Source organism: Eumetopias jubatus, unplaced genomic scaffold (assembly GCF_037043125.1).
Source record: "Eumetopias jubatus isolate StellerSeaLion01/CBP00866 unplaced genomic scaffold, mEumJub1_p1.0 scaffold_1, whole genome shotgun sequence".
Classification (NCBI taxonomy): Eukaryota; Metazoa; Chordata; class Mammalia; order Carnivora; family Otariidae; genus Eumetopias; species Eumetopias jubatus.
The window spans coordinates 91,980,145-91,993,545 of record NW_028274807.1 but is presented as its reverse complement, the minus strand read 5'-3'; the positions used below and the strand labels follow the sequence as shown (position 1 = coordinate 91,993,545).

General features: G+C 39.2%; 1 protein-coding gene across 8 annotated transcripts in view; it reads left to right on the top strand.

The window, feature by feature from the left end:
- FNDC3B (fibronectin type III domain containing 3B) overlaps nt 1-13,072 on the top strand; it is a 342,865-nt gene extending 329,793 nt beyond the window's left edge. For 7 of the 8 annotated variants that reach the window (XM_088025441.1, XM_028100958.2, XM_088025456.1 and 4 more), the window contains 3 exons: nt 1,352-1,479; nt 9,480-9,812; nt 9,915-13,072. In XM_088025441.1, the coding sequence (XP_087881567.1) occupies nt 1,352-1,479; nt 9,480-9,791 (440 nt within the window). In that variant the 3' untranslated portion in view covers nt 9,792-9,812; nt 9,915-13,072. The remainder of the gene's footprint in view (nt 1-1,351; nt 1,480-9,479; nt 9,813-9,914) is intronic. The other variant, XM_088025487.1, reaches the window with a different exon arrangement.
- Nucleotides 13,073-13,401: the final 329 nt, after the last annotated feature.

Here is a 13,401-nt window from a genome sequence, read left to right as displayed (position 1 = left end):
TTAAGCTGTAGAGATATAGCATAAGCTATGAGAAAAAAATATTTTAAAATTCTATAACATTTTACATGCTTTACTACAAACTAATAATTTTCCTTTAAACCAGAATTATGAGGGTGCCAGGGTGGCTTAAGTCAGTTAGACATCTGCCTTCAGCTCGGGTTGTGATCCTGGGGTCCTGGGATCGAGTCCTGCATTGGGCCCTCTGCTCAGCAGGGACCCTGCTTCTCCCACTCCCTCTGCTGCTCCCCCTGCTTGTGTTTTCTCTCTCTCTCAAATGAATAAATAGAATAAAAAAAAAAAAAAGAAACAACTATAAGTCCAGTAGGTGAAAAGTGAACTAAAAAAAATACAAATAGGAGATAACTTGATTTTTAAAGGCTTTCTCTCAGTGCTAGCCATTCTCTGGGACTTAATCTCACATGTCACCTGCTTCTCAAACCTTCCTCAGACTCACACACATCAGACTGTCCCTCCTATTTTGTTCATACACCCCCGTTTAATCTCCTTTACGTTATGTTTCTCTTTGTATTTGTCTTCTACCTTGCTTGCCCCTTCCCTCAACTTGATCTTAATTCCCTTGAAAGTAGGGTTTACAGTCCCTATTTTTGCATTCTCTAAAGTGTCCAGTTCAGGGCGTAATCATATAGAACATGCTGAGTAGTTATTGAAAACATAACAAAAGTACATGGGGCGCCTGGGTGGCTCAGTCGATGAAGCGTTTGCATTTGGCTCAGGTCATGATCCTGAGGTCCTGGGATTGAGCCCCATGGCAGGCTCCCTGCTCAGCGGGAAGTCTGCTTCTCCCTCTTCCTCTGCCCCTCCACCTGCTCATGTGTGCACGCTCTCACTCTCTCTCTCTCTCTCTCAAATAAATGAAATCTTTTTAAAAAAATTTTTTTAATTAAAAAAATAACAAAAATGCAATCCAGGCCAAACAGTTATTTTTTTTTAAAGATTTTATTTATTTGAGAGAGAGAGCAAATGAGAGGGGGGAGGGTCAGAGGGAGAAGCAGACTCCCTGCCGAGCAGGGAGCCCGATGTGGGACTCGATCCAGGGACTCCAGGATCATGACCCGAGCCGAAGGCAGTCGCTTAACCAACTGAGCCACCCAGGCGCCCCAAACAGTTATTAATAGGATAATGAGCAAAGGATTTTTTTCACCAATAGCTTGCTAGTCATGGAGTATCTTCTCTGTGTAAAGGGTGCCCTGCAGGTTTTATAGGAGGCTGGGCAAATAAACTCCCCTCTCAGAGTGGACACAAGCACTCTCCCACTCTAATATTACCAAAATGTTGATGGTTATTGTGATGCTTTGAATTTTGAGCTTGGATATGTGGATTTGTATTTCAGCACCTCGAGTAACACAGTTGGAAGGAAATTCATGTGAAATTTTATGGGAGACGGTACCACCAATGAAAGGTGACCCTGTCAACTACATCCTGCAGGTATTGGTTGGAAGAGAATCTGAGTACAAACAGGTAAGAACTAGTATGAATGGCACGTGTGTGGCTTATCAGTCCAGCCCTTTGCCTCTTGCCATGAGCAATTCAGTGACTGGTGAGCGGCATATTTCTTAAAATCACAGAAACTGCCTATCGTCGTACCTCTTGATATAAGCCCTAGTTTACATTTTGTCTGTGGAGGTATTAAATGTTCAGTTCTCAAGCATGGCCTTGTAAAGAGTTTTAAATTCCATATTTGTATTTGATACTGGCCGTGATGTTTACAAATATCAAAATTTTTATGCAGTTGAAAACCAAAGTGCCAGTGGTTTGACTATATAGGGTAAGTAGTTCCAGCCTGACTACTGAAGCCTTTTTTTTTTTTTTTAAGGGGCAGGGCCTGAACCCACAACTCTAAGATCAAGACCTGAGCTGAGGGGCGCCTGGGTGGCTCAGTCAGTTAAGCATCTGACTCTTGATTTCAGCTCAGGTCGTGATCTCAGGGTCGTGGGATCGGCTCAGGACTGGGCATGGAGCCTGCTTGGGATTCTCTCTCCCCCTCTGCCCCTTCCCCCAAAAAAGACCTGTGCAAGGGAATCCCCAGGGAATCTGTTCAAATGCAGACCTGATTTTAGTAGGTGTGGGGTGAGAGCTCCAGCTCCCAGGTCATGCTGCTCCAGGAACCATAATTTGATGTCAGCAAGGCTTTACAGATCACATGATACACCCAGGCAAGAGAGAATGTAACTGGAATATAGCCAGATAAAGAATTTGGTTTTCTTATTTTTCACAACGCTTTTTGATCCTTAATTCTTCCAACACTACAGATTATCAGTCACTGGCTGCAAAAGATTAGGATACCCCATCAGTTTCTGTTATCTTTCCGGGAACTTAATAACTATTTTTGTGAAATCAGGATATAATACCATTACCCTAAGGAAAGGTGAAGTCCATTCCTTACCAGAACTTTTAATGGAGGCATGCATGTATATCAAACTCAGAAACTATCTTCTGAAACATTAGCATAATTTGTAAAGACCTCTCTATTCAGCTTTAGAGGCTCCAGATACAAACAGGTAGAACATAATTTGATTCAGAGTTTTTGTTAAATTGCTGGCTATTGTTCCTTATTTAATAATGAAGAATACTCGTAAATGTGTAAAACAAAGAAAATTTTGGTACATTTCACATACTTTGTTAATACGAAAAATCAGATAAAAGAATGAACTGCTTTAACCACATTTTGCAAAAAACTTATTTTTAACTACGATATCTACCAAGTATTGATTAACATCTGTGGATGATATCATCGTCCAGTTTCCATCATTCCTCTTTAAGAGCAAAACACTGTTGTATTGTTTCACTTTCCAGTCTCATTCTAGCAGATGTATCCCATTTCAGAGTAAATAATTTCACGTGTTTATTTCAGCTTCCCAGAAAAATAGGATTGGTTGCAGGGTCTCAGCTCAGGTAAGAGAGCCTAGGGTTTTTCCCACCGGATTTCGTCATCCTAACACCAGCAGCATTGTCCTGTTCCATAGCAATGCAATAATGGTGAAAAGATGAAATGTTATGGAATTTCACAGCGTATTGTTTAACACTTAAGAATGATTCATGTCCCAACAGTACATTCACTGCATGTTCATCGTTGTTATTTTAAAAAACGTTATATTCCACGTACCGTACTTTTTCACCTGTTCTTAGAAAAATGTTCTTCTTAAAAAATAGTGATTGCTGTTTAACATTGAAAAAAGCAGCATTATTTGATCAATATCTATACATTGCAAGCATTGCTAAAACACAGGTAAATCCACTCAGTAGTTTAGATTTTATCAGCAGGTTGGCTGTTTTTAATCAGCTATTTGTTTGGGACACCCTGCTAGTTCACTCAGAAGAGCACGTAACTCTTGTTCTCAGGGTTGTGAATTCAAGCCCCATGTTGGGTGTAGAGATTACTTAATATCTTGACATTTCTTTAATGTTTCATTTGTTTAATGTTATATATTTAGACTTGACATATAAATTCTAATATGGTACCTAATCACATGTGTCTACCTCAGAATTTCTTATTGTAGTTATAACTGAGTTTCTTTTTGGAAATACATGAAAACATAGCACGCAGGGCAGGCTCAGTAGATGGGGATTAGCATTCTTCACATAACCATGTGTTTACTACATTTACCAAGAAATGATTAAGGTGGGTAGGAGTACATAAAAAGCCACAGTTGAGTCAGGAATAATTTGTACTGAGTTTTTTTGCTTCTCCCTATTCAATAAGCATTAACTTAAACATGTTTTGAGTTCTTCATTCACTTGTTCTGGACATGAAATAGGGAATGAAACCTATTTATATTATGGCTGCAAGAGTAATGGTTAAAATAATTATGGTCCAGAGATAACAGGCTTTGAATACGTAGAAGCAAAGCAAAAGATAATGGGAGGTAATTATTGCTGAGCATATACCCCGGCGGAGCTGCGGGCTCTTAGGGAGCACTGTGTGTACCTCCGTCTCAGCACTGATCAGACAGGATCCACTCATGTACGGGCTTGTGTTGCTCATTTTTATTTTCTCAGCCCTGGCACGTAGTTAGGTGCTCAGTAAATGTTGCTTGCATGCATGAAAGAGGCAGTTTCAAAGGAACAGCGTTACTTACACCTGTGGTGGTGATAAGAGTAAGCTTCAGGGTGGGGTGGATTTAGAAGTGTTTGTAACTTAGGTGAAAAAAAATCACCTATAATAGGAAGGGTCTTTCTGCTTCCCAGACTTAGGTTTACAGGCAAATATGGCAGGCACCAGAGCATTCTCTGATGTTTTGCTTGAAACATGGACTTTAACTTTGCCTTGGTTCTAGCTTATTAGCTTTCCTTTGTTCAGCTATCACAATATGGGGCAAGCAGCTGGCCTTAATTATAAAACAATCTCTTAAAGTAGTAAATCCTCACCTAAAATTTTACTCTCTATTAGTATGCATACATATGTTGATTTGGCTTTTCTCCCATTGCTAAACATGTTTTTTCCAAGAAGCTTAAAACTTCTTTTCAGACAGTATTAATTATAAAGCATGCCAGAAAAGACTGAAAATTGTATGTATATGCAGGTGACTGATTTTTTTTTTTTTGCACAAGATATAACAAAGACAGTTTGATCCCTACATAAGAATGTAAAGCAAGATGATTCATATTCATATCCCTATTCAGACTGCAATAATTTGTATAAAAAATATTTAAAAAGTGAAGATGAGAAAAGAGCCACAAACTAACAAATTACTGCCTGTTAGGGGAAAAGATTTGTGGCAAGTCATTAATATTCTTAGTGCTCAGATTTGTTGCATTAAGAAAACCTTTAAAGCATCTGAAAGTGTATGGACCTTTACAGTTAATCTGATGGCCTCTTTGTGTAAATGAATTTTCATTTTGTATCGTTTTAAACTACAGTATTGGGACTTGTATTGATTCTTCATGGCATCACATTAGGTACTATGAGGAAAGATCTTAACACAACTGTTTGACAGCCTTAGAGCTTACATATTTTTTAATGTCTTTCGATTTAATTCCCTAACGCCTTTTGTTTTTTGTTTTTTTTTTTTTAATTTTTGCCTGAATAAAGGGTCATATCCACAGCAAAATAATAGATCAACATGGGGGTATTTAAAAGCCATCATTTTACGGATTCTTAATTTTCTTAGGATTTTAGCTTCCTTTAAGTATCCGATAAAGGCCATCAGAAAAATGCTCATACGTGAGACAAATATATCTTCAGTTTCATGGAGCCCAGGTATAGGACCCTGGTTTATTGAGAAACTGTTAGGTACTCTGAACCATGAGGGATGCCCAGCATATACCACAAGAGCATGGCCAGTGCCCATTGGGGTGAAAATAGCAGACTGTCAAGAAACAGTTCAGTAACAGTACCTTACCAGCCCTCCTCAGTTCGGACCATAAGCCCTGCCCCGTGCCACGCCCTCTACAAAGGCTTGCAGGTTGGTGGGTTCCCTCTTGAGCTGGAGGGTATCCCACAGTCATGTGATATCAGAAGAATTAATTCACCTCACTGAGCCTCGGCTGCTTTGTTGTACCAGGAGGGATACTCATCCTCTAGCTCAGAGTCACTGTGAGCTTTCTGCCCCTTTAGTAGTGAGAACGGGCTATGTAAATGACAATGCTGTGCAGTTATATCCCCCTTTGCAGTTCTTGAGAGGGGCAACGTTAATCAAAAGATGCAGGCATTGGCCCAGAGGCAGGCCCCCCGCAGTCCTCCCCAGAAGACTCGCTGGGGTAAAGGATTCCAACTCCACAGCATGTTGTTCTGAATTAAGGGTCACAGATTCTTCATTTTAGTTGAGTATTACTTTAAATCCTCCTCTTTGGAATAAACATGTCACAATTACTTTAAAATATATCATACATCAAATCAAGAACAGAAATAGTCTTTATAAAAATAATACTGCTTATCTACGTCTTGCAATATTATGATTGGTTACTTCAATAAAGACAATCTGAAGTGGAGCCATGCCTTTTAGATTGGGTTGAGGCAGGAGGAAAAACCCATAATGGTGCCCCTGTCAAAATGAATGAAAATAAAGGGACACAGGGCATGCGGCCTGCCATCCCGAGGTGGAGAGCTGCACGGTCCCCTGGAAAGTCACTTCATTGGAGGCTCAGCTGTGTGCAGACAGGATGAGCCTGTAGTTTGGTGACCCCCTTGGCTGTGACTGTTTCCACCAAAACAGATCCGTTAGGTCAAACCTCAGGGACCAGAATCCACAGGAAGGGGGGTATTGGGATTGTTTTAATTTTTTCCTTAGCTAAGAATTAATCCAAAAGGCTTTAAAGCATTGTTGACCATTTCTAAAATACATTAGAAATGCTGTATTTTCTATCAATACGCTGAAAACAACTTACTGTTAATGATTCTGTTTCTTTACAATGGTGGCTGCACCCCTGTACTAAAAATTCTCTTCTGTTGCCTCTGTGGTTTGGGTGTATGTTCTCATACTTAATGTTCCTGTGTACTTGTTTCTGGTAATCCTGTCTTTTCAAGTACTGTGGTGTAAGAATACCTACTCTTGAGTCGTTGAGGGTTCTGATTAGAGAACATTCACTGAGCAGCTACTTCATTCAGGCTGCCCATGGTGCCGGCTGCTGTGGTGTTAATAGAACACAGTCCCACACTCAGTATGTGTATCGTGTTTTGTTTTGTTTAAGATTTTTGTGTTGGTAATGCTTGTACAAGGGGGGAGCTGTTCCAGTTAAAACAACAAGAATGGCTAAAAGAAAAACGTTTACAAATTGAAGCCTACGTTTTAATTGGACTTGTCATTAAGGAAGTTCCCTTCAGTTAGGTACTCATTTTTCCTTCATTAAGCTTTTTGCCAAATGGTATGAGAAAAGTAGCATTCCTTTGCTGTCTAAATACATTTTCAGAGATCTTCATTCCAGGGAATTTAGAGTTGAGCAGAGCCATCAAAATGAAAATATGAAGTCTGTCTTCAAGATTCCATGAATTGGGCTCCTAAGAAATTAAATATACTTCTGGGCCAGCTTTCTTCAAAAGCTCTAGCTGTTCAAATTCCAGAAACCATAGAATTCATTTAAACAGATATACGTGAATATTTATATCCACTTGCCAAAAGTCTCAAAAACATCTGTGGGGATAGGTTATTAACTGGTTTTCTGCCACGAGGTCATTGTTTGATGGCAGAAAGTAAGAGGCCACACCACAGAAACACTGGCCAAGCCTTTGCTCGGCACAAACGGAGGTGGGGGGGGGGGACTCCTTTCCATACCGCAGAAGGGGAAGGCAGCGTTTTCCTCCTGAGACAGCAGGAACCAAGATGGGGTGTTTAACGGAAACACCAGAAAGATAGTGGAGCTGTCTGGGGAGACAAAAATCAGGCCAAGAGAACTGGCCTCATGTCAGACTGTTCATTAGACTAGGACTAAAGCAGAGGACAGGTGGTGGCATCACAACCTACCAAAGGGGATGGGAGAGGCAGGGCTGGGGCAGTTCCAATGGTGAGCATGGGTGTTTAAGAGTGGGATCTCATCGGGGGTCTACCCCTGCCCTTATCTGTTCTGAGTCCTTAAGAAATTAACAGCCTCTATGATCCTCAGTGTCTTTATCTCTAATCAGGAGGATTAAATTTGATGAAGTTGGCTTCCCTTCAGCGTGTTGCTCTCACAAAGCACTCTTCACATCCAATTTCTCACTTAACCCTCAATCCCCCTTAGGGTTAGGTTGGGTACTGTTAACTAACCCCAGGATAAAGAGGAGAAAAACTAAGACTCAAAGCTGCTAGTTGCCTAAGTTCACAAACCTAGAAAGTAATGGAGCAAGGACTTAGACCTGGGATCCTGATTCCAGTTCCCATGGTTGACAAGGATCTGCCCAGTGCCTCCCAGTCAGACCAGGCCCAGTTCCCCAGGGTTGCACGGAGGAGAAGAGCTCCAACAGCTACAGTCTTTCGACCTTTAATAAGTGCAAACAAATATTTCAAGAAGTGTGACCTCTGTAAGAATCGATAAAAGAGGTATAGCAGGAAATCTTGCAGCTAAGGCTTAGATGGCAGCTTCTCTCCAACTCAGTAAACATCCCAGTGCTAACTTATCACCATAGAATCAGAATGGATTGTTTATGGGGACGTTGCAGGAAAGAAACCAAAGCTCAGATGGCAAGTGTGGAGGGACCTTCTTTATCAAACTGGTATACTGGTCCCATGGGTTGCAAATCATTCCCTTCAGGAATGGTTCCGATGGTTCCCAAGAAAAGACTTTCCTCAGAAAATAGCACCTTGAGCGTTTAAAGTTAAGAAATTAAATCTAGATTAAGAAAGCAAAGAACTTTCACAGTTAAAAGATCTCTTTAAAGAAGAAAAAATGTACACCACTGTTTTCTTGAGACCACTCCCATGTTGGGAAATAACTCATAAAGAGTTCCATCATGGTATAGGTGGAACTCTCGAATAGTTGGCGGCCTGTGGGTTGGGGCAGTCACCGTGACTGACAGCAAGCTCGTCTTAAACCATCCATTTAACTAACTCATCATTGGAACAATAAGAAAGGAGTGGTCTGGGTCTTCTTACAGCTCTTTCATACTTGGTTGCTCCAGCCCAGTTCTATGACTCCAGTTGCTAATGCTCTTGCTACAGTCTTTAAAGAAATAGGGTGGCACACCAGGAGGAGCATGCTTAAAAATCTTACAGAGGAATAGCAAAAGCAATGATGAATCTGGATCAGCATAAGAAACAGGCAGAATTGGTTTTCTGGCACTTAGGCAGTAAACAAAAGTATAATAAATAAGACAAAGTCTCCTTGTGAAGTTTGAAAATGAGGGCGGAAACCTCTTAAGAAAAGGCTAAATATCAAGTGAACAAATGGAAGTTGGGTCCCTTCTGTAAACGGAGATCTTTGTTGCCAGTGCATCTGTGTTCACTGGTGGCATGTCCTATTTTGGGGTAGAAGTTTGCACACCAGGCTTTAAAAACACTCAACATTTGCAGATTCCCACTAACTCTATAGCTGGCAAGTGTTTCAGACAAAGTGGAGATCATTGGAAATATTCTTTATTTTCTAGGGGATTTGTATTAATGGGCAAAATTAACAGCTTTACTAAGGTAGCCTGTAGCCAGGTTGAAAATGCTTATGCCTGTGACTTTGAATTGCTGTGTTTTAGTAATATATTTGGAGTTGTTTTAAAATGCTAAATAGTGACTGTGTGCCAGGCCTGTTTTAAGCACTTCATAGATACTAAACTCAGTGCCACTCCTACAGGAAAGATTCAGTTAATTTTACTTTCTTGTTTATTCACCAGCCAAAGCTCTTAAAATTTCATTAGATGTTTATTACTTAGGTCAGCTGCAATTCCGGTCACTGGATTTTGTATTGTTTGTTCAGGGTTTCTGCCTAATTTTTGTTATTCTGGTTATTATGGAGTAAACACTGGGGGCTTGGTGGACCTGGCTTATCAGATTATTATGTTAGAAACCACAGTGTTACTACAGAATAATTGACCAGGACTTTTTTGTTTGTCCTTGAAGGTATACAAGGGAGAAGAAGCAACATTCCAAATCTCAGGCCTCCAGACCAACACAGACTACCGGTTCCGCGTGTGTGTGTGCCGCCGCTGTTTAGACACCTCTCAGGAGCTAAGCGGAGCGTTCAGCCCCTCTGCGGCTTTTGTATTACAACGAAGTGAGGTCATGCTTACAGGGGACATGGGGAGCTTAGATGATCCCAAAATGAAGAGCATGATGCCTACTGATGAACAGTTTGCAGCCCTCATTGTGGTTGGCTTTGCAACTTTGTCCATTTTATTTGCCTTTATATTACAGTACTTCTTAATGAAGTAAACAAACCCAACAAAACTAGAGGTATGAATTTAATGCTACACATTTTAATACACACATTTATTCAGATACTCCCCTTTTTAAGCCCTTCTGTTCTTTGATTTATATACTTCTCTTGTTTTACAGATTTAGCTAGGAAAAAAAAATATCAGTGTTTTGGTGCACCTTTTTGAAATGCAAAACTAGGAAGAGATTAAACTGGATTTAAAAAAAAAAAAAAAAAGAAGAAGAAGAAGAAGAAAAGCAAACCAGATACCAAAAGCTAGCTTTCTTATGTTTTCTTTTAAATTTTCAGATTTGCCTTTATTCTGTTTTCACTGATGTCTTTTGCAAGCCTTTGATTTTTTTTTTCTTCCATGTTATGGTTTAGTAATTTATATTCACCGGTCACTTCTTTTGTCTTGATCAGATATCTGTCTCTGTGAACATGAATCACAGTGTGTGTCCTTACAGGTCTAGGATTTCGGTGTTGTCAGAGTGTATTACCACACAACCACAACCGCAACCACAATGTACACAAGATGTGTTCTCTCAGATAAGGCTGCCCTAAACGACCCTCACTCAGTTATTTAACTGTTTAGCTCATTTAAATCAAAAATGTGTACTTAAAATGTTTTAATAATCTGTATTTCTTATGATTTTTAACACTATGAGCTGCCTGTCTAAGAAATCAAGTAACCAAAATGCACCTATAAATTATGGAACATTGTCAGTTTTACCCCAGCGATTCATAGCAGTAACTTTAAGAGGGCATTGTGCAATAGTTGTTTCCTTGTTCAGCTATTTTAAAAGCTGCTTTAACTTGTTTGTTTGTCTTTGTGTATAACTACTTCTAATCACTAGAGTTATTATATTCTGTTATGTTTGACCAGAGTTATATGACGAGAACTGGTGACAGTTTAGTGCCTCTGCCCATTGTCCGTGATTTACACTAATTGTGAGCAGTCTTCTTACACGTCAGCTCATTGTTTTTGAAAGACTTGCTGTTAGGCTGTTCTTTGAGGTATCAATGAAGTGATTTGAGTTTCAGTACCTTAATTCAGTGCACATCATCTTAATCCAACAGCGGATAAAAACTGATAAAACCCAAAAGAGAGTTACCTAATTTGTAGTTCCTATTTTTGTGGGGTTGACCTGGCCATGTGTGGAGAGGGAATGATATTTGGTGGTAAGCACAGGGTGTTTTGGGGGTGAAGGAGCCTAGATTCCCTCCCTGGATCTGTTACTAACTTGCTGCGTGACCTGAACACGTCACTTTACCTCTCTGTGCCTCAGTTTCCCATGCATTAAAAATAAAATGAAATAAAATAAAATGGGGATTCTAATGTTTGTAAGTGCTTTGAGATCCTTGATCAACAGGTGCTATTGGAGTGCAAAGTGTTACTCTTGCATGTTTATTCTGAGTCATGAGATAATCAATTTTAACCCAAAGTCATTGGATTATTTATATGAAGTCCATAATGTTCACGTACCTCAGGGACATTTAAGAGTTGGAGGTGCAAATATATTCCAAAAGGGTGCAACAGACACAGTGTATCCCCCTGCTTCTGTTTTTGTATATTTTTGCTACTTGGTTTTTCTTGATCATAGCGATTTTGTGCTTGGTCTGTGTTGTCTTAGGATGCAGTCTCCTGTACTAGCTTATAATATTCCCATACCAAAGTCATGGGGAAACCAACATTATTTTGTTTTTGGTTTATTTATACTATATTCTGCATACAGTACTTTAAATGCCAATTACAGTGCAATCTTTATTTATTGTAAAATTTTTTAAATGTACTTATGTACTAATTTTCCCTTGTAGCATGTTATTTTTTGTGTGTGTTTTATACTTTTGTAATTTTAGGTCAGTCTTGTTCCTTGGCAACAGCTGTAGTATTACCAATCTTCTGACATTTTCTTGTGTTTTTAAAAGATAAGAGCATCGAGTGCATTAAATGCCAAAAAAAAGAAAAAGAAAAAATCCATTATCAGTGATTAAAACGTTTACATGTACCCAAAAAACCATAATCATCTCTTAAAAGAAAGCGCTAAGATCAGTGAATTATTGTGTGCCTATATTGATGTAGTGTAAGTACTAGAGAGTTTTGTATTTTGTTATTGACTATAATAATTAGTTTAATTAGCCTTGCAAAGTGATGGCATCAAGGTAAATGTTTTTTTGCCAAAGTTCTGGCCTTCCAAAACTCAGCCCTCTACTTAATTGTGTGTTACGACCCAATATAACATTGCATCTGCATTTTCTGAGACCATCTCAGGCAGGTGTTTTTTTTTTTTTTTTTTTGGTTTTTTTTTTTTTTTGTGGGGGAAAGGCATTTTTTTAAGCAATGAAAATTCAACAGAGTACAAAATCCCTGTTTGCAGGGGGGTAAAGTCCCTTTTTGGAAACACTTCAGAGCTGCTGCTATAAAGAAATTCTCGGAATTGGTTGAAATGTTTTAAATGAAATAATGCGTTAGGCCAAGATGATTGCTATGAGTACTTTATCTTTTTTGAGATTTTCATCCTGTTGAACCACCAGAAGGCTGAAGTGTGTCACCGACCGGCTGACTGCACTTTATTTTATTGTTCTCCATGATTTGGTATTCATCATCCCTTTGGTCAAAAAATTATTACTCCATCTGGCACCGTTTTCTATTACAAATATGTATATGTGACATTGATACACAGCTATATATATATTGCCATTACACACGAACAATAAAATAAAGTGTTACATTAACCTTATTTCTTTGCCCTTTTGCAATATGTAGGAATGAGTGTCTGGCTTCCGATGCTCTGTATGTCACACTCATCCCTGGCACAAGAAATTCCAGTCATGTGAAGCAAACCGCCCTTTGTCCTCAAAGAAATGGTCTCAAAAGAAAACTTTTTTAAGAAGATTTTTTTCATATTATCTGCCTTGTTCTTATCAACTTGAAATGTTGGCATTTTCTAACTGTGTTTTGTTGGCTACAGTAATTCAGTATTCCTGTCAAAATTGAAAAGTGCCCTAATTGAATGTGTTTGAATGTTATCCTTGCACAGTTCTTTAAATTGAAAGACAAAATGTTTTACCTCACTGTTGGACATACATTCCAAGCTTTTCAACTTTAGGAGGAAAAAAAAAAATCATGTTTTCCTGTATTGTAAATTTTAGACTATTTCATATACATTGTATTAAAACTGCCGTATCAATTTTAATGTATAGATTTTGCAAATACTATGCTATATGTAATACCTAACTGTATCTGTAGTGTATATGTAATATATTTATGCCCAATAAATGTTTTAATTCTTTCTGACGTAAGTAGGGTTTTTCTGCCATGAATAGGATTGCTTTGTTGTTCTTGTTGTTGTTGTTGTTACTTTGTAAAAACTTGACCCACATCCCCAAAGTTGCAAATTCAAATGCCTTTGGAGGCCAGGCAGGTGGCATAGGGCATGATGCTCCTTTGCCACTCAAGGGGGCAGCTGCAGCCCAGCTCCTGCTGGTTGAGGTCCTGCAAGATCGCAGGCCACAATCACACGTGCTAATGTTTCAAAAGAAGCTAAAAAATTCAGATTTCCCTCTACGGGACAGCTAAAATGTGATTGTGGACCACATAGGCCCAGGAGCTGCCATTCATTCTTT